At 41.6% G+C, this 21,722-nt stretch overlaps 1 protein-coding gene across 1 annotated transcript in view; it reads left to right on the top strand.

Moving 5' to 3' along the window:
- The window catches only part of TANC2 (tetratricopeptide repeat, ankyrin repeat and coiled-coil containing 2), a 508,124-nt gene that overhangs the window by 421,039 nt on the left and 65,363 nt on the right, over positions 1–21,722 (top strand). The window contains 3 exon segments of the mRNA XM_065577500.1: positions 3,428–3,659; positions 9,067–9,233; positions 11,569–12,176. Of these exon segments, the coding sequence (XP_065433572.1) occupies positions 3,428–3,659; positions 9,067–9,233; positions 11,569–12,176 (1,007 nt within the window).

Raw genomic sequence — 21,722 nt, 5'->3', positions numbered from 1 at the left:
TGATGGTTGTTTGAGGCTGAATGGAAAAAGAGACTGGTGAAGATTGGGCCACAATGGAGAGAGTGGTTGCAGAGAGAGAAGAAGGGAAGCAGAGAGATTGGAGAGGCAAGAATAGGAAAAATGAGCAAAGGAAGATCTCAATTGTTGTGACACTTACTAGCCAAGAGCAATGTGACTAGTCCGGGTAAGATTCAATGGCAGTATCATAGTAGGAGGCCCAAACCACACACTCTTGGTAGCCAGAAGGATGATGCACAAAGCATTTCTCGCTAACTGAGAAATTAATTGCTCCTTCACCCCATGTCAGGAGTGGCAGCACCTTTTCTATTGGCATTTGTCTACTAGAGTCAGTTTTCTAGCTTCTATGTATGAGGTATTTTTTTAAGCCCTGTAACGTGTAAAAAAAAAATGGCTACAAAAATTGTGATAGTCATATTTCTTTGTTATACAACCAAGTTGGAGATCCAGGTGGTTCTAGGAAATTAACCTTTCCAAAATGTACTACCCTGCGTTATTTTATCTCTTTTCAAGGGGTGCGCAAGCTAAGTTGTCAAGGAATTGTTTTAGCACTATGAGAGGTAGAAACAAAGGATCTGAGTTCATACTTCTGACCTGCTGAGAGAGAGCGACGTCTCTGCCTTCAGGGCCCACAAAATTTTGAACTGAGTCACTTGGAAACGTTTTCTGTTTTTTCAAGTTTCAAAACAGAAACTTGTAAATTGCTAAAGAGCACTAACTCCCCTGTACGCAGAAACTGTTCAGATGGTATACCATGGCTGATTGGTTTCATGATCCCATGCATCAGCATGTGGAATCACTTGAGGTAAAATGTGCATCAAACAAGTTTAAATTACTTTGAAGCTGTCTTTAAAAAGAAAATATACAAGTGTGACCATTGACGTTTGCTGTTTAATATAAACTGCATAATGTCTTGACTCCTTAATACTTTACATGGAATGGCTTGACTTGCACTTACAAAAGATCACATAGTTATTACTTGCTCAATCCTCAGGAAAATAATGGAAATATACATTTTAAATGTAATCTTTTATTCTCAGTTCACTTCCATTGCATGCTTATTGTTTTCTTCTTTTCAGTGTAATCTATATTCAGAGAATTAGCACAATGTGTAAAAGGTGCTGGATAGAAAGCATTTGAGACTGGCTAAATTGAACTTTACCAAATACTTCAGCAAAGAACTCTCAGTGCTGCCTTCAGCTTTGATGGTGACATTTACCAAAAACAAAAATGGGAGTAAAGTGAAAAGTCTCTTAGTATTTATAGCCCTCCATGCACTTTGTGATGCCCAGGCTTAAAATGCAGTTAGGATGAGAAAAATGATGCCTTACAAAGTCATATCTGCTTAGTTCAGATGAAAATAAATGTTCACTCCTGACAGCATCTCAGAACGAGCACATCTTTGGATGTTCTACAGGCTGTTGCCAACCAAGGGTTCATTATGGCAGTTCAGAGACATTAAAACCCAAGTCATGCCACCCTACACAAGCAGCCATGAGCAATGTTGAGTGTCGACTCATAGGATCCATCTGTGGCTCCTCAAAGGACTATATCATGTCTTTCATACAATATGGACCCCCAAATACATTGCAGAATAAAATAGAGTTAAAATGAAGAACTATAGAAAAATGATATTGTCAATGAGATTTAAAAAGAGGTGGAAAGTGGATGGGGAAGCATGCTAGGGAAAGGCTGACCAAGATGGCCGAAACTGGCAGGAAGAGGACAAGTGCCTCCAAGTGGCCATGTGCGGTGGAGAACGAGAGAGTTGTCCTCTACAGACTGAAGCAGCTTGTGACCTGGAGTGCCTAGGCAGCTCTCAGAGAAAATGCCAAGATCAGGTCAGGCTGCAAAAAGGAGAGCAGAGTCTCCCAAAACTGGTGGCTAACACTGAAGTTAGACTCCCCAACCAGTCATAAACTGTGCTCCTGATCCCCCACACTGGTTACCAAGAAGCTGAAAAATGAAATCACACAGCACCCATTCCAGTTCTCAGCCTCCCAATTAGCACATAGGTCCAGTAAGGTGAGAAGTTCGGCTCACTTATACAAAATGTTCTTCTGACCCCAAAGGGCCAGCCACCTCACCAGGTCAGTATCAGTTTGGATCTCACCCAAAATACCACACTGCCAGACAATCCTTTAGCATCTAAAACTAAAGGTTTATTATAAAAGAAAAGAAGAAGAAGAAAGTTGTTAAATGATAAAGCAAACAGATACATACAGAGACTTCAAAGTCCATATATCAGGTTCTTAGCAGTATTGGTGAGTTTGTTGGCTTGAAAGTCCCTCTCGAACACATTCAAAGCTTGGATGGGTCATTCCGTCATTTGTTCAGAGCTTCAGTTTGTAGAAAAGTTGCTCCAGAGGTAAGAAGTATTGAAGATAAATGGAGATGATGCGGCTGCCCTTTATATTCCTTTTGCCATGTGGCTTGTACTTCCTGTGTCTCAAACGTAAGCTTCACAGCACATGGCATGGAAAAGCCTTAGAGTTCTCTGTCCACCAGCCTGCCCGTACATGCCTTGCTGAGTGATAAGATATATCCCCTGGCTCCTTTCAAAGGGTTCATTGTACAGCTGATGGGCCATCGAACAGGCTAGGCAGTGATGATGCCAGTCTGTCTGGGGGTGTCACCCAGAAAAATAGCACAAGTTTGGAAATACAGATATACCATACATATCTATAACTCACAATACAAAGGTGATACAAACATATAAACAAGATTGGCAAATCATAACATTTTCACTGACACCTTACACAGCATATCTGGCACAATTCATTACAATTTTATAATATTGGTATTAATAATAATATAAAGTGTCTCACAATTCCATATAGCGTCACACAGTCCATGGAGGGAGGAGTTTTTAATCCGATCCTGGAAGAATGGAGAACCAGTGGAAAGATGGAAAAGGGAAGGTGGATCTGGTAGCACTTCTGTTTATTTGAGAAGGTTGGCAGCAGTGAGACCAGGGCTAGGACTTAGGGACACCATGGGGAAGGGGAGATTTTTCTTTAGTTAGTTCGCTGCAGGAGGATCTTTGTGAGAGAGGCTATGGAATGTAGGGTAAGTCTGGCAGCCCCTTTGTTCATGAGAATCTGTAATTTGCAGGTTTTGCAGTGCGAAAGGTCCTCTTTTTAATGTATTGCTGTATTCCGTACAGCCGTTTCCAGACTTAGCGTGATATTTTAAAAACACCAAATAAAATTTAAGTTTAAAAACCAATCACAGCTTATTACTGACATGGAGATCGGAAACAGTGGAGCACAAGTCTATCATGCAGTACACAAAGCAGTGCTTCAGACAGATCAATTAGTTGTTGTCACTGTCTACTTTTGTGAATGGCTGAACTTTAATGCAGTTTAATTTAATTGTCGATATATTTTTGTTCTTTTCCCTTTGGTAGGTTGTCGCTTATCATTACTGCCAGGCCGATAATGCCTACACCTGTCTTGTGCCCGAGTTTGTACACAACGTGGCAGCACTGCTCTGCCGCTCGCCACAGTTTGTCGCCTACAGGGAGCAGCTGCTGCGGGAACCACATTTACAGAGCATGCTCAGCTTGCGATCCTGTGTTCAGGATCCCATGGCCTCCTTCCGGAGGGGAGTCCTAGAGCCCTTGGAAAATCTTCATAAAGGTACTGTGATTGAGACTGTTTTTAACTCTTATCAGCCTGCGAATTTTTAACTTAGCTTTTCTTTGGGTGTGGGCCTCCAAACCAAGGAGCACATGGATTCCCCGTGTGAGCCCCTAGTGCACTAGGAAAATTCAAGAGTTGTAGAAGAGAAGGTAGGACTTAGGGAGGCTGAGAATACACCAAAAGACTCTTGTTTTGGTTGTAACTCCTCTTCCAACCTAGTCCTTTAGTTGTGTTTTCTGAGGCCATGGAGGGGGTGCTATTGTTAGTGAGCACTTGACTTCGAGCACATTTGGTTTCATTCACATCCAAAATTTGGATTAAAAGACCTGAAAATGAATGCTGACAACATTTGCCTTGCACAGCTGTGCTTAGAATAGCATGTTTGCATTCATTTGTTAGGTCACTAACTTTTTTCTCCACTCAATTACCCCTCAGAAATTCATTATTTAATCAGCTCTTGGGAATTCTCAGCCTCCAAACAGAAATGCTGACAATATACAAGTCTGTAGATAACTTACATAAAGCTGCTTTGGGCAACTGGGTAACAGACCATATCCTAATTACTGACTCCAGAGATATAGCAAAAACCCTTCAGGACGTTTCCATTTTCCCACATGCAGTGTCAGCTGTACCTGCTCCTCTTTCTTTTGTATACAAGAAAGATGCAGTTAGTTTTTCTTAATAGAGTGACTAACTGTAAAACCTTTGACCTTCATAGCCATGGACACTAGTCAAGTGTGGGTGGAGTTCAGAACTCTGTCCCTCTCAAAACCATGTTTATAGAAATACTGCATTGTGTAATATGGGCTGCGGAAATTGTTCAACACGATTGTATGTTTCACCCCAATGCAATAGATGGATCAAAGTGATCTAAACACCACTCCAGTCATATTTAGCAGCTTGTTGTTCAAATAAAGTCGCTACTTTGAAGCTGAGTGTCTAGATTCTAAATACTGACTTCAGTACAGGGACTATAAAGCCGGCTCAACTGTCCAGCTGTGAATTCCCCTGGCTTGGGGAAATCTCTGAGTGGCATCAGGTCAGCATTCTCTCCACCCTTTGCAACCACCCCTGTTGGAGATGTGGCTGGTAGCAAGAGAAGTAATCTACAGCTGTTGTAATGACACCTGGGTGGCCATTCCAGATGACGTAACTTAGAGCAGTTCTGAGGATGCTGTAAATTATGCTGCCATCCAAACTGATCCCCATCTGGCACCTAAGATCAGGGAAAATCAAAGGTTATGTGAAGCCAGGTTTTCCCTCTTGTGCCTTTTCCCGAGCACAGCTCAGCTGGATCCGGGGATCAAGACCTCAATCTTTCAGTGTTGCTGATTAAGATTGTTGGCAAACTAATTTGTACCAAGTGTTTTGTAACAAAATAAACATCATATGGAAATTGGTTTAAGAAAATATGTAATATACAAGAATTTGTAAATATAGCAACAGATCCTTTACAAGGTGCTGTTGAAACTTTAAACAGTAATTTCATTGTTGTTAATGCTGAATCTTGCTGACAAACTGAGATTCACATTTTTCAAATGTATTTGAGCTTCAAGTAATATAAACAACTTCTAGGGGAACAATGACCTTATTTCCTTCTCCTCCCCATCCCCCATATAAGCTTTATGAGAAACATGAGATGTGGATGTAAAAATCAGGCTTCCATCGTATTTGCTCCAAGGTGAGAGAGTCGTAAGGACTATTTCCTAGTGTGCCCTGTAATCCTGCTTAAAAGTTAAGTGAAAAAACGTATGTAATGATTTTAATGCAAAATAAACACCTTTTCTGTACAGATATTAACAGTAAATGGAGAAATAAAAAAAGCTTGGGATGAAGAGATAATAATACGATGATGATATTTAATGTGTAGCTACTCTGAAGGTACATTTTGTACTAATTTCTTTATTCCCTGAAACACCACAGGGGCAACTCTTTTCACCCCTGTACCATTTATTTTAAATTTAATTAAGTGATTAAAGGGGAAAAGAAAAAGCTAACCCGCTAACTGTAATGCCTAACTTTCATAGCACAGTCCATCTGTGGTGCTTCACAAAGGAAGGTTTGTGAACCAGGTGGGGATCATGAGTGTATTGCAAATATAAATCAACAGCACTTCTCAGTAATAGAACCAGGTCTCCTAACTACCAGTCCAAAGCCACACTCACTAAGCAGCACTGACTTCCAGAAAGGTGCAGCTTGCACCACACCCTAAAGGTGGCTAGACAAAGGCTCTGATGGACTTGCCAGAAGAAACAAATTCAAGCGATCAGGTATGGCTACATTGCAATAAAAAACCTGCAACACCAAGTCTCAAAGCCGGGGTCAGCTGACTTGGGCTCAAGCTGTGGGGCTATAAAGTTGCAGACTGGAGCCTGAGTTGTGGGACCCTCCCCTGTCATTAGCCCTCTCGAATGTCTACACTGCAATTTTATAACCTCTCAACTCAAGCCCCACGAGTCCGAGTCAGCTGACGTGGGCCAGCCGTGGCCGTGCCATGGGTCTTTTATTGCAGACTTTCCCATGAGGACCCTTTACTGAGAATGCCCTGCTCTTTGCCCTGGGGACACACAGCAAGAGCATTGTAGTCCCTTGTAGCTGCCATGACAGAGCATATATGGAGTTCCCTCTGAAATAAACAGGTCTTTGGCCATTTAGTTTTAACTGCCATAACACAATCTTCAGATGGGTGATCCGGTGTTAAAAATAGCAAATAATCTAATTAAAAGGAGCAATATTTTTTAAACTGCTCATTAAATATAAAATATGATTTAATTTACTGCTAAGAGAAAAGAGGGTAATTTATAGGGAGATGATGCAAGGAAAATCTTAACTGTATTAGAAATTAAATGCTCCTGTTCTTTTGTGTTGTACAAGAGGGTCCATTCCCTTTGGGAGGAGAGAAAATTAAGGAGTCTTTCCATTTTCCAAGCTGATACATGAGATGTCTCATTCAAGTGGTCCCCATACAGAACTGATTCATGTTCATGACCCATACTCTCAGTTTATAGCTCCTGTAATAGCCACAGGAGTCAGTGGATACTGTCGCGTGACATGGTTATTATTAACCTTTTGTAGCTCTGAACCAGTAAGAAAACTGGGGCCAGGAAATACACCTGTTCCTTGTGTCCCACCTCTATTATACCTTCTTTGCCTGCCTGTTTCTTGTCTACAGATTTCAGCTGCAGCAAGATGACCACAAAAATTGGTTGTCTTTAATGCAACATAGTACAAAAAGTAATCTGAGCAGTTAAAATTCTGCCCTTTTTATCTGATGTGCTAAATGGCTTGAAAATGTCTTGTCCTGCTGTCAGGGTCAACTTCTGAAGAAAGAATGCAACTGTCTTTTGTACGTGTACAATAGTGCACTAAATATGTCCCTGGCTAGAATTTTTTTAATATATTACTAGACAATATTATACAGTGAAACTTGTCTTAAGCAGCCACCAAAGGGAACACCAGCAGTTGGCTCTCTCTTAAAGGAGGTCTTTGGTGCTAGGAAGGTTGTGTTGACCCCTGTGAACATCCCAGACAGTGGGAGTAAACAAAAATTGTATAATTCATAAATGTGACATCCCCACTAAAAAGCGCTGAGGGGGATAGTCCTTCGTGGGTCAGGGATGGAGAGGATAACTATGAGGCCATGTCTACGCTACGGGCACAACGGTAGTGCTGAAGTATAGACACTTCGTACCGCAGTGGAAGGGGTTTTTCCGTCCAGCAGTAGCTACGTCAGGGGAAGCACTCTTCTCTCGACCTACCCATGTCTCCAGCAGAGGTTACCTTGACTTAGCTATAGGGCACAGGGCTGTGAGTTCACACCCCTGAGCGCTATAGCTAGGTCAAGGCCTAAGTCTCTAACTTCTGATTCCATAAGTCACCTTGGCTGGTACAGAGAACCAGTTGACACAGAAATCCCCTTGTGATGCTGCACCAGCATGGAAGCAGATTAAGGAGCTGCTCTGGGCTGCAGTGGACTCTCCCCTCCAGACCAGGCCAGGACTGGAGGAGGAGTTAAAAAGAGGGAACTCTGTTCAGCTAGGGGCAACCCGGGGAAGGGAACGGGCTGTTGTGCTTTCCAGCTCCCAGAGAGAGAGGCTGACAGCCAACAGAGCCTCTGCCAGTGCAGGAGGAGGACATGGATCCCTTGAGCTAAGAAGGGAAAGAGGCTGAGGTAAGAGAGGCCAGTGCCCTGACCAAAGCTGCAGATAGGTTTTCCTTTCTTCCTTTTTCTTCATACTTTGATTTAACCTTGTCTGCTGACTGTGGACAGTTTGGTTTGCTTCACATAGGACCCTCAGAGGAGAAGAAACAGCAAGGAGGTCTCAGCCGGAGGGTTGAGCACCAACCCACGAGAGGGACACATTCCTTCAGCACCGACTGGGATGGGGACAATTCAACCCACACACTTGCACTCCCCAAAAACTCCTAAAGGGGGGTTCTGCCACGGACAGATTTGTGTCACTCCTATTTTTATTTAATGGACTGCAGTAGCAGTGAGATGTAGTTCCTCTTATTGGCATCTATTAATGCTAAACTTAAAGTTCAGCCTTCAAAATTTGCTCGAGAAATGTTATCTTTACTGCATAAAAACCCCACTGTTTTTCCTCAGTATTTATGTTGTTAGCAGCATGAAAATTGCCCAGGGTCCTACATTTTAAAATGTCCATGTTCAACTGTCAGCAAACGTCATCGTCTTAATGGCCTGAGCCATAGAATTCAGATCCAAACTTCTCTGAAGTTCACGAGGCAGGAGTTTGTTCTGGACCCATCTTTACTGAACAGAGGGCAGAATTTTGAAAAGTTCATCTGACCAGCTCCTGTGCATGCAAACTGATTTGTGCTCAAAGACCTGTATTGCCCGTGAACCATGGTTTGCACAGGTTTATTAGTATTTGCATGCACTTTCGAAAATCTAGCCCAGCACGAGCATTATTTGGTTAAAAAGTCTACTGTGTGCCTGTACAACATCCCAACCTAGATTATTTAAAGGTGCTAGAGGCATGTACTTCTATGCATACGTACACATAGCAACTGTAAATGTTGCAACAGGTTTACATCAAGGTGCTGTTGATGTTTAATGTCACCAGTGATAGCACGTGTAATAATGTTCATGTCAAAATTTGCTGAGAGATGTTGATTCACATTTCTCAAATATATTTGAGTTTGGGGAGAAGGTAACTTGTTTAATAGCCTTAAACGTTCTAATGAAGTATTGTCACAATTGTATAGATGTTGTTGTAAATCAAATACATATTTTATGCAACCTGAGAAGTAGTTATTTTATCTCTTTTCGTCTATAGCAATATCTGATTTTATCTTCCATTTAAAACAATGTGATGAGTACTCATTGTAGCCATGCTGCTGGCCGATGGACTGAAGCCTTTTCTCTTTCTTGTAATCTCAGAGAGGAAGATTCCAGATGAAGATTACATCATATTAATTGATGGTTTAAATGAAGCTGAATTTCACAAGCCAGATTATGGGGACACCATAGTATCATTCTTGAGCAAAATGATTGGAAAATTCCCATCCTGGCTGAAGTTGATAGTGACGGTCAGGACAAGTCTACAGGTATATTAAGACCATGTTTCTTATTAAACACACAAACACTGGATTTTTGTCATAATGGGTTTTCTTATTGAAAATCTTAACCGGTGTCATATAGATTTAATTACTGATCTTTTTGAAGTTATCTCATTTAAGTCTTTTTGTAATGGATTCAGATTGCTTTATGTCCCCCAGACTCTGTCTCTGGCTACTGTTACAGAACAAGAGTCTGATCCTGCACCCTCTACTCATGTCAATAATCCTTGCTCAGCAAGTAGTTCCATTAATTTCAGTTTTCAGAGTAGCAGCCGTGTTAGTCTGTATCCGCAAAAAGAAGAACAGGAGTACTTGTGGCACCTTAGAGACTAAGGAAGTGGGCTGTAGTCCACGAAAGCTTATGCTCTAATAAATTTGTTAGTCTCTAAGGTGCCACAAGTGCTCCTGTTCTTCCATTAATTTCAGTAAGACTATTCACATGAGAGAGGACTACTCGCCATCAGAGCGTTTGCAAGACCAGGCCCAAAGTCCATGAGACTTTACTATTATGAAACGGGAGCTTAGCCGTGTATTCTCTCTTAAATGGGAAGAAGCTAGGAGAAGGGATTTCATGCATAACTTCCTCCCATCAGTATGAGAATATAACCATGATAAACGGATTCAGGGTCTGTGTGTTTATTTGATACAGTCTGAAGGAGTCATAACATGGGTCCAAGAAGCTATTTATCTCTATTAAAACACTTGATCTTAAGCAGTTTCTGAGGTTTTAGAGTGAATGTTGCTGACACTGACAATGTAGCTGACAAGTGCTTTTGTCTTAGGTTATGTCGACTTCAGCTCAGTTTCTGTTGCTAACATACATTATAATGCTAGTGTCTTCTGGACTCACAACTCAATGAATGCACAGAAGGAAATGTATACAATATATGTAAACAGTCTCTAAGGAGTCAGTGAACATCCGCGTTGCTCAGAACTTGTACTGAATTTTCCTCTAGTGTAGTGACAATAGGCAGGAAAATACCAATCGATCTATTTAGCTGTAATTCTCCTAGCCAGACCCCAGAAGTAATTCACCATTATTGTAAATCAAGAACTGCAGGGACTTGCAGTTCTCACTAGCAAGTTTTGTATTTGTTACAGTGGCAGGTTGCACAGTCTTCCTATTTCAGTGCCACACTTTCTTACTTCCCCTTTACTTTAGGGTAGTTTAAATATTTCATTTTGGAAGAGAAGGATTTTGTAATGTTTGTTTCAATGACAGATTTTAAATTGCATTCCTGGTATTTTAACCTCTCAGTTATTTAATTGGTCAGGGCTTTTGTAGCCCTAATTTTTTTAGAATTGTAAGATTTGATTCTCCTCTGTGCCCAAACTTTACTTTCGGGGAGCTGGTTGCAACTCCCTGATTCTCAGTCACCCAGCACCAGTGGAAGTCAAAGCTTCAAGGGGCAGCTTTAACTTACAACACTGGCATAAGATCTCTCTCAGACCTTATGCTAATCTAGATTCACCTCCATTTACCCACCCCACCACAACACACTTCATGTATCCCCTCATTCCCCTTGCATAGGGTGGGGTTTCCAGCAGGGGCAGCAGAATTGCCTCTCCTAGCTTTATATGGGCAGAGCGTAAAATTCTCTAGGGGAAACCTCCATCTGATTTACATTCACTTTGTGCTGCATGAGCAGTGTAAACTGAACTTACCAGATCAGACATGCCAGCGCTCAATATCTTTGTGATCTATAGTAGATGTGCAATCCCACACTATACACATTCAGAACAGCCCTTTGGCTGAGAAAAGAGAACCCACTGTTGGCTCTGAGCAAATCAACAGCATATATAGTATTATGGAATTCACTGTGCAGTAGGAAATATCTACTAATAACCTTCTATTTAATCAACTGCTGTATGATGCTGAAGACTGCTCCACTCAGCACTCTTTGAGATGTACTAAGCTATCTGTTTCAACGAGAGGACTAGAGTCCTGGACCCCACCAGCTTTGGCTGTCCACAGGTGATGCCCTAACCTGGACATCTGCATGACACAGAAGAGAGCTGATGGCATGTCCGATAGCTAGTTGGGATGGGACTATAATTTTAAAGGGCACTGCTCTTTGTGAATACTCCAACCTCTTTCCTTGGCAAGTGTGTTAGGAAAAACTTTCCTCAGTTTTATTTCAGCCACCTAGTTTCACAAAGAAACCCGCTACAGTGCTTTTTAGATTGTAAGGTCCGTGGGGCATGGACCATGTCATCTTAGGTATTTGCCCAATACCTCTCTAGGTGCTGATGAAATACAGATGTTTATTTTTATTAATAATAAGCACTTCCAACATGAATAATTTCTTTTCTTTTCTTCCAGGAAATAATTAAGTTGTTGCCCTTCCATAGGATATTTTTGGATAGACTGGAAGAGAACGAAGCCATAGATCAGGACCTCCAGGCATATATCCTTCATCGAATACACAGCAGCTCTGAGATCCAGAACAACATCTCCCTTAATGGCAAAATGGACAACACTACATTTGGCAAACTCAGTTCTCACCTCAAGACCTTGAGCCAAGGGTCCTATCTATACCTAAAGCTCACTTTTGATCTCATAGAGAAGGGCTACCTGGTACTAAAGAGCTCCAGCTATAAAGTAGTCCCAGTCTCTCTCTCAGAGGTTTACCTATTGCAGTGCAATATGAAGTTCCCAACACAGTCTTCCTTTGATCGGGTTATGCCTCTCTTGAATGTGGCAGTGGCATCTCTGCATCCATTAACAGATGAACATATTTTTCAGGCCATTAATGCTGGTAGCATTGAGGGCACACTGGAATGGGATGACTTTCAGCAGAGGATGGAGAACCTCTCCATGTTTCTTATCAAGCGTAGAGACATGACACGAATGTTTGTTCATCCGTCTTTTCGAGAATGGCTTATCTGGAGAGAGGAAGGAGAAAAGACCAAGTTTCTTTGTGATCCTCGGTAAGTAACTGACGTAAAAATATCTGCAGCATTTCACTCTCACTCATCCTAATAATCTTGTCTAATGGGATTGAATATGGATAAATAACAGTACAGACTAAATGGGAGACTTTAGTCCATCGTGTCTGCAAAGGCATATAATCTGTCTGGGATAGATGATAAAGAGATGAAAATCAAACAACATACAATGAGCCCGATTCAAAAGCCATTCTGTTCATGGAACTCCCACTGAATGACTTCTGAATGCAGAATCAGGCCCCACTGTGGTTTTGGAGTGTGAATTCATGTTTAAAGGACACAGTGACCATCTGATAAATTATTATTGTGTTCCTGGCATAGCTATTGTGAACATAAGTTATATCAAATCACTATTAGACTTTATAGTCTGTTTAAATGCACTGATAGCATGAGAATACTATTACACTTTTAAAAATGTATCTTCTATCTTTCAACCTCAGATTGGGTACAGGTGTTGTCTTCATCATTTTAGTCATCCATCCCAACAGTTCTAGTTTCACTTATAGTAGCCCGTTCCCTGAAACAGGTATATAAAAATTGGGAAAGTCATTCATATTCTGAGCCCCTGCAATGCATCTCCTTGAACCTGCAGTCAGTACATAGTGATAGTATCTGCTGAAACTGAATATTCAGCCAAGGTGACAGCCACTCACCTCATTAAAGCAAGTTGTTGCTGTTATCAGTGTCACGGTAAAGAATATATTTACCACCTCAGGTATGGAGCTTCTTGGTAAACAGGATTTAGTAGAAAAAATAACATACAGCTGCTCCGAGTGGAAATCCTGGCTGTTTTAGTAGATTTCTGCACAGCTCTCCTGTTACTTAGCCTTTGCAATGCATCTTCCACCTCTCTGCGGTTATCTTTATATCAATGTTAATTATTTACATGTTATATCTTTCCTCAGAGTCATTAGATACTTCTCACCATGCAATGCTTTTCCCACCATGGTTTTCACCATAGTTGTCTGCTATTTGCAAAGCCATTTAAATGCATGTCTCTCATTTATTTTTAATCCTAGCCTGCTGTACTGAAAACATTCTCCCTAATATCCACTTGTGTTTAGCCCAGCTGCTTTCTGACCATAGCGATTTTTGACTGGATGTACACAATTTCATCAACTAAGATGTGAATCTCTAATGCACCCGCTACTAATTACTTTACTGTTTTATCACAGATGGGACAAAACTGGGGGTTTAGGTGCTGTTGATAACTAGTCACGGCATACATTTTGCATGAAAATAAAAACCATTTTCTTCCTTCTCTACCCAAATAAAGTAGTTAACCAGAGCACATCTGATGGATTAGGCAGTAGGTGCCGTAGTAATGAGGCACATTTGTAAAGCTGTGTAAATGTGAGCACTTTTGATTCTCAGGTTCCCAAGAACGTCCTTCTCCTTAGTTTTGATCCACATGGGTTTATGCCTTCTGAATGTCCCTTTGATCTCCAAGCTTGAATGAACTCACAAACTCAAAGCAAAACTCAATCAAAACTGCTGTTTCACCAGGCTGTGCACTGAAACCATGCACAGCCAGAAATTTCACATGGTTTTAGCATGAAATCATAAATCAGCCATGGTTCACTCTGAAGGTAACAAACAGTTTGGGCTGAGGTTCCGGTTTCATGCAGTTTCGTAACCTTTATGCACAGTGTGAATGTTGTGCACAGGCTTCACAACTAACACACGTCATCTGGAGCTTTGAATCCCTGTACTGTAATGATGTTGATCATCTCAGTTATTGGACTTTCCCTGACCTTGAGTACAGATGCCTGACAGGTGCAGTCTCATGAAGTTAATTCTTACCTGTATAGTGAGGGAAAACCAATTCCTGCGTTGTTTCAACCTTCCCGCGTCACAGAACTTGCCATTCAGAGCTCAGACAACCTGTAATACTGAGAGATTCATTTCTGTGGGCTTTCAGGCATCCGTTTAGTCCCGAATTTACCATCTTAAACAGATGAAGCCATAAATCACTGTAAAGAGGGAGGAAAAAACCTTTTGTAAATATGAAATCCCAGACCAGAGCTAGCCAGGCTTCTCTCACTTACAGTAATTTTTGCCGGAGGCAAAGATGAAGCGCTCTGATGGACTGAAACAGAAACAATAAGTAAGACTGGTTCCTGAGTCCATACCTACTGAAGGACTATTAAAAACCTCTAATGCATTATGTGTGCTAATTCTATCAGATCCTGATAGAGAGAGAACATGGCTGAGGTAATATGTTTTATTGGACCCACTTCTGTTGGTGAAACAGACAAGCTTTTGAGCTACACAGCGCTCTTCTTCAGGTCTGAGAAACGTCCTTATATTCATGGCAGGTAATAAAATACGGTACATCTCAGTCATCAATAGATAGCGCCCCTGAGAGTTAGCTATTGTGTGATGTAAGTCTTCCTGGCCGCTCTCGAGGTAGAGCTGATGTTGAATGTTGCGCTCAGAGCTAGGTAAGCCCTCATGAACAATTAAGATGAAAAATCACCATGTATTTTCACTACATTAATGGGAGCACAGCTTGCCACTGATTTGACTAATAATAGGACAAGTGTGTGAAAACTTGCTTGCATTTTGTTTGCTCACCGTGAGCTTGATTTTTCCCCCAGTAAAAAGGGAATTGAAAAGGTGTGGTAGCTGTGTGAAGCGCTGTGTAGTTCCCCTGTGCTGAATTTCAGAAACAAACAGCTAAACCTAGGCTTGTTGACTTTGCAGAGAGCTACTGTAGAGATAGTGGTTGCTGAGGCTGATTCTCTCATGAGAATAGCTTTGAAACTGAAGTGTGACCATGTGAAACAGCTCTTAATTGACTTTCCCTGACAGAAGTGAACAGATTTGGAGGATGTTATGGAGGAAATTGAGATAATGGGACCTGGGTCAGGAGCACTGCAACTGGGATGGTCTTTTTCCTTCCATTAATAAGACTGGAACATCCATTGTCCCATCCTCTCAGCAGTACAGAAAAGGAAAAACAAACAAAAAGGCTAAGTATTGTACTCAAATTTAACACATGCTCTTCTAGTTACATACAGTCAAGCAACAAACCTCCTGCCCTCCAGATTTTTGTTTTAGCCTGTTGTGCTGCTAGCCTTCTTCTTCCCTGAATTCTCAGCGTGAGCTTTCTAACCAAAGCAAAGGCTAATTGGCATTGAAGGGAAACACTATCATTCTAGATTCTCCCACAAGGGAGCCCCTCAGCGCTGACTGTTTAATAATAGGACACAAGAAAAAGCTTCTGCCTGATATTTTAACCAGCATTGTAACCAGTAATGACTACTGCAGACTGTCAGTATAGCACTGTGAGCCAGTTGTATTATTTGACATATAATATAAAACTATATACAGGGAGACCATTTTTAAAGGTTTATATACTAGGGGGGCAAACTTAACATTGTGCATGTATCATTACCTCTGCACTCCTGGACCTAAACATTGCTATAATGCTAAAGCATTTTTTGCATAGACTTTTTATTTTAGAACCTTTCCTGCAATGATTTCAAAGCATTTCCCAAAATTAGGAAGGAAGGTGCTGTCATCTCTGTTATAGATGGGGGGAAACTGAGGCTCAGAGAGTTGAAGTCAGCAAAGCACTGGGAGTCAAATGTAGACTCCAGGTCTCCTTACTCCTTGTCTGCCTCTAAAGCCACATCAAACATGTTCAGTCTTTCAACTAGAGTCTCCTTTTTTCTTTGCCTATGTTGATCTCAGCAAAGATAAGGAAGGGACAAGGTAGGTTGGTAGCTTCCTTTGCATCCCCTTAATTCTGGCTCTGGCCCCTGGGGCTTCACTAAATTGCCCAATCTTGTAATCTCTCTCTATGGGTCATTGCTCCAGTGTAGAATAGCTGGCAACATTCCCTTTTTCTCCTGACAACCCCCAAGCCTGGGAGGAGACTGACCTAGAGTCGTCATTCCAGCTCTGTGCTGGTCAGAGAACGCTCCCACACACCCAGTTATACCACTGGAGTTGTGTAAAGAGGTGTTTAGGGTAAGGGAGCATTTGGGCCTTCACCCAGGGCTGGATTAACTCATAACTGGGCCCTAAGCAAACAGAAACTTCTGGGCCCCTACCTTCGACTATGAATAACAACAGACAGCTGATACGTGGAGAGAAGGGGAAAAAATACACTTCAGTGATGTTCCCTCTCATACATGCCATGGCAGTACATTCCCATCCCAGCCTGTTCACTTGCTGCTGTTAGAGAAGGAAGTGGTTTCTTTAACCAGTGGCCCCCTCTCTCCTTGGCTCCATTGGGAACGGCAAAGCGAGCTTCAGCTGTGTGTGAAGACTATCTCTTCCCACTCATCCACTGATGCGGGAAACTTCCCTCACCTGTCAGAGGGGTAGCCGTGTTAGTCTGAATCTGTAAAAAGCAACAGAGGGTCACCCTCACCTGAGTGAGCAGTGTTGCAACCTGGCATATGGGGTTGCAACAGCACACAAATTTGGCCCAGCCGGCCCTCCCTACCCCTGCCATGACATGTGCCGGTCACAATGCCACTTACTCAAGTGAGTGAAGCTCTTTCAGTTCATGAATTGGTTAAAATAAAATAAAATCCACCCTCCCCCATCCCACACACATATTTAGGCCCTACGCACATGCCTAGTTTGTGTATGCATCAGTCTGGTTCTGCTTTCATCTCATAATAAAATGCTCTCATAGTACACCTCTACCTCGTTATAACGCGACCCCGATAGAACACGAATTCGGATAGAACGCGGTAAAGCAGCGCTCCGGGGGGTGGGGCTGCACACTCCGGCAGATCAAAGCAAGTTCGATATAACACGGTTTCACCTATAACGTGGTAAGATTTTTTGGCTCCCAAGGAAGCGTATATCGGGGTAGAGGCGTATAACTGTTCAGATTAAAAATAGTGAAATTTACAGAGGTCACAGCTTTGCTCCTGTACAGTGAGATCCCCAGAAGGGAGTGAATTGCTGTATGATCAAAAGTGTTACCTCCTTCCAGTAACTATGTTGTATAGGCAAAGCAGAGTTAGGAAATCTCAGCTGCATTTGTATTCATTAAGCTTGGCCCATGAATACCTATAATGAGAAATGCTCCGTATATACAGAAATGAGGCAATGTCACTTTTTCTCCCTCACTGTGTCAAGAAACGTTTATCCCACATGGAGTCGTTTTTAGCAATGCAAGTTTCTGTTTTAAAATTGAAAATGTTAAATGTGTGGTGTGTCTTTTAGGGGGACAGTCACTCTCCTTTCACCCTCCTAAATAAGAAATGCAGAAGAGAGGTACTAATCTGAGGGAGCAGAATGTCATTCATTAAAAATGTCTTAGGGAAAATGGCCTGCTGTGCACTTGTACTAAATGAGGATGCAGTTCTATCCTCCTAAGACCCTCAGACTTACGGCTTTATCGCGGAGTTCTTGGACATCTGCAGTCATGTTCTCAGAGGTGTTGAGCACTTGAAGGTAAAAGGAGCTGCAGACACTCAGTATCTTTGAAAATCAGGCCACCGGAGTCTTGTTTAGAACACAATGCAGAGGAATAAATCTTTTGCAGTAAATTTCCCTTCAGTACACAGAGAATTAGGCATACAGCTACTGCCGATTAATATTAATAGGAGACTTCTGGCTAATACCCCAGGATAGCTCTATACAAATTAATGAGAGATATTAGTCCTCTTTGTTTCACCTTTGCAGAATCAAGTCAGTTCATATCAGCCTTCAAAACTCTAAGTAAAGGTAGCTTGGTAATAACATCTTGTAGGAATTAGTGTGCAGTAGCAATCTAAACCGAATGTGTGAAGCTATGAAACAGTATCTCAAGTTGCCATGGTTTCCAGTGGAATTACCTTATAATATCATACAGCACAGGTATTTTACATTCTTTTTTCTCTCTCTACGTCTCCACAAAATCATGCTGCAGATGGAGCTCTTAACTAATCACAGTTCAGGAAGCTACTATTTCTATGTATTACCCAGCAAACGTATGTGTTTGTGCAAATTAGCAAAAATATGACGTTTGTATTTTTGATATAAAGCCTAGTCTCTCTGAGAAATAATAATCCCAGAATGAAAGGGAACTGATGTAGGAAGTTTGGAGACAACGAGCGGGAGATAGTATAGATTACTTGTATACAAATTCATTTATACCTCAGTACTGCAGACTTCTTAAAATGCTGCTGCTTTCCTGTGTTACACATTGGCTTTTTTTAATTGTCTAAATTTCGCTTCAAATTGCATATCTTGGTTTGTCGTTGTGGAGATACGTTTAATTGTTGAATGCATTTATTCTTCTATTTTCAGTAACCTGAGAGTCCCTGAAGTCTCTAAGCAGTACATTCTTCTTTATAATTGGCTGGTGTGGTAAAGGGGACAAACCGGAGGGTGGTTTTGTTTGTGTGTTTGATGGATTTTAGTCAGAGAGGTGAAAATGCCATTTCGGTTTGAGGAAGAGAAAAATTACAGTTTTAACAAGAATTTTTTAAATCCCTTGTGCACATGCGTGTATGTGTATAAAAAAACACATCTTGTGTATATACTGTACACACATACACATATACACTTTCTCTCTTTTTCTCAGGTCCAGGTTTCAAAAATGCTCATACCCAACAGCTCCCATTTAGGTACTGAAATGAAGTGGCCGTTTCAGAAGCAGCCATTGTTTCCAAAGGGAGCTGCTGGGTGCTGAACACCACTTCTTTAGGAGTTTAAATGGGAGCTGGGCTCTTCTGAAAATCTGGCCCTTACTGGACTCCGGTACTGTGCCATTTTCTCTTTTCATCTAGGAAACTGTGTCTCTTTCCTTCTTAGCTCAGTACCCCTATTTCTGTTTTACACCTCAATTATCTATTTGCTAGTAAGAAAATTAGTTCTCCTGTGTAGTACCTCTCTCCATGCTCAATATCCCATTCTGTTTGAAACCCCAATTATTTTTTGATCAATACAGATAAAACATACCACTCCCTGTCATTATTATTCTTTTCATGTTTTAGTGGATGCAGACCCGTTTGTTAAGGCACATTCACACAAGAAATCAAATACATTAATCACAGATTTAGCTCAAGAAATCAAATCTCTTGGTTCTGTCATATTTTAGCCAACACTTTCAGCACTAGCGTGCTCTGTGTGCTCCCCAATTACATATATATGCCAAGGCACTCAGCTCACTGGGACACAGACACCAGGGATATGGTGTTGTGGTTAATTATTTTACAGTGCCCAAAGGGGTGCTGGATGCCATACACCACAGATAAAAAGACATGAGGCCATATTCTCCCCTTGCTAGCACTCTGTGCAGTCGTTTTCACCTGCACACAGCCAATGTAGGGTGGGTACAAAATGCTATCCAATCAGAATGTTAGCATTGTGCACAGACTTCATACAGGTGAAATGTTGGTACAAGTGGACAGGAGTGGTAGTTTGGGGCTCGGTTGTACTGGTATAATAAATGGAATAAGATGGGATATTTTCATTGCAATATCCCATGTCTTCATCAGGATAAACTGGGGACAAGCTTGGGTTCCAGACGTTGGGTCACAACACGTGAGAATTCATCACAAGTCCTTCAGTTAATTAAACAGGCAAATGTTATCTGTACCAAAGCATAGTAAGTTTGGTGTGCTGCCGTCATTGGGAATAGTACTGTTAGGCATCCCAGAAGTCTGCCTGGAATAAATAGGGCCGTCTTACTCCACTACTTTCAGTGTAATAGCTATAAAAATAGTGAGGGAATTTATCACAGCTTGACAAAATGAACATAGGAGAACCATTACCTTGTGTAAGTAACCCTGTAGACAGTCCTAAAGAAATGCCACTGTTCTCTGAGTGACTCTGTTTAATCACATTCAGAAGTACAGAATCAAGACAGGATAAAAAAAATGCTACTAACCGGGGTGACAAATGTAGTAGGGACTGTTGAGGGCAGTATAAGCTAGTGTTGTAATAATAATTAGAGTGAAAGCATTGGACTAAATACACCTGTGGCATAGATGGAAAATGTGAAAGAAGAAAGGTGATGCTTTAACTTGGTCTCAGGTGGTGGGTCTGCTCTTTTAATGAAGCTCTGAAATGCATTTTTGAATTGAAAGAGTTGGGCAGGGCTGCAGCCCCAGTGTCAGTCTGAACAGAAGATGGGAAATGCCACCCAGGCAGATTCTAAACCGTGATTAATGACATGGAGATCCGAAATAATTGCAGCCACCAGAAAAAGACTTTACCATGAATAGAGTAGCTCACTGTTACCAGCTTGTGATAGATGCAGCCCAAACACTGACGGATACAGTGCAGTTTGTGTGTTTTATATACGGTAAAGGTCACATTTTAATCAGCTAAAATGTACATCTAGTTTGCTGCTTTACATTACTCCACCACCTTTATTTCCTTCCAAGCCTCCTCCCTCAGGCCCTGGTCCAGCAAAATACTTAAGCATGTGCTTAACTTTAAGTACCCAAGTAGTTCCATTGACATCAAAGCATCTGCTTGATGCTTTGCTGCACCAGGGCTTTCGTAAGTCCTTTGCACTCCACCGTGGTTAGAACAGGCTGTATCCCGACCCGAGTTCTCTGCCAGTGGATCTCCAAGATGTTCTGGTTGTTCTAAAACTGTTCGGGGCCAGACTTTTTTCAAATGGCCTTTCATTGTGGTGCCATCAAAGTACTTTGACTCCAGCTAGTTTTATTGATCAGGCAATTGGTGTGTAGTAAAACAACATGCACTGTGGATAACGGTGAGACAGCAGAGGAAGTGAAGGAGCTGCTTGCGGGAGACTTGAAGCCTGGAGCAGGCTTGCTAAATGAGCTAACCAGAGACACCTGGCACAGGTAGGGAACCTCAAGTAACTGGTTCCTTGTAAGAAAGCTGAAGCAGTTGTTTGAGAGGCCTGATTCTGGGAAGTGTACAGGGGAGTCAGCTCAGAGCAGGACAGCTGCAAGCCAAACTCCAGGGTGGGTCACACCCTAAGAACTCATTTAGAAGAAGGACCATGAACGAACCCCTCCTCACACCCAGGCTGTGAGGTAAGCACATGTCTCAGGACAGATTTTGGGGACTTTGAGTTTTTCTTTTGAGTTTATATGTCTGAATAAACCCTTACCCCAATAAGGGACAAGCAACATTTGAAGGAACAAGTGTGTGGAGTCTCTGTAGAGGGAGAATAAAGGGCTCCCCAGCCACAAGAGGGCACCTGGACCAACTCATTTATAATAACCCTGCTGCTCAACCCAATCTAGTTAGTCCACTGGTCTCTCCCAAATGGTAGCACTTTATATTGATTACTCTAAGGAATTTTTAGCTGACTACTCCCAATCAGGCCCAACATATCCAGCAGGTGAAGGTGCTAAATATATTTTAAATCCAAGATCATTGGAGTGCTTAATTTAGAGAAGGCTTAGTTACTCTATCTATCTGTCTTATCTATCACATATATTTCTTAAGTATTCCTGAGATTTCTTTTTACACTGTCTTAAGGAAACATTTATTTACTTAAAATACAAAGTAATCCATTCTTAACAGCCAGTGAGTCAGCTGGTATGCTTATAAACTAATCTAGGACATAAGGATTTCTTCTTTGCT

The sequence above is a fragment of the Chrysemys picta genome, chromosome 24, assembly GCF_011386835.1.
Source record: "Chrysemys picta bellii isolate R12L10 chromosome 24, ASM1138683v2, whole genome shotgun sequence".
In the NCBI taxonomy this organism is placed as follows: Eukaryota; Metazoa; Chordata; order Testudines; family Emydidae; genus Chrysemys; species Chrysemys picta.
This window is presented reverse-complemented; position numbering and strand designations above follow the sequence as displayed.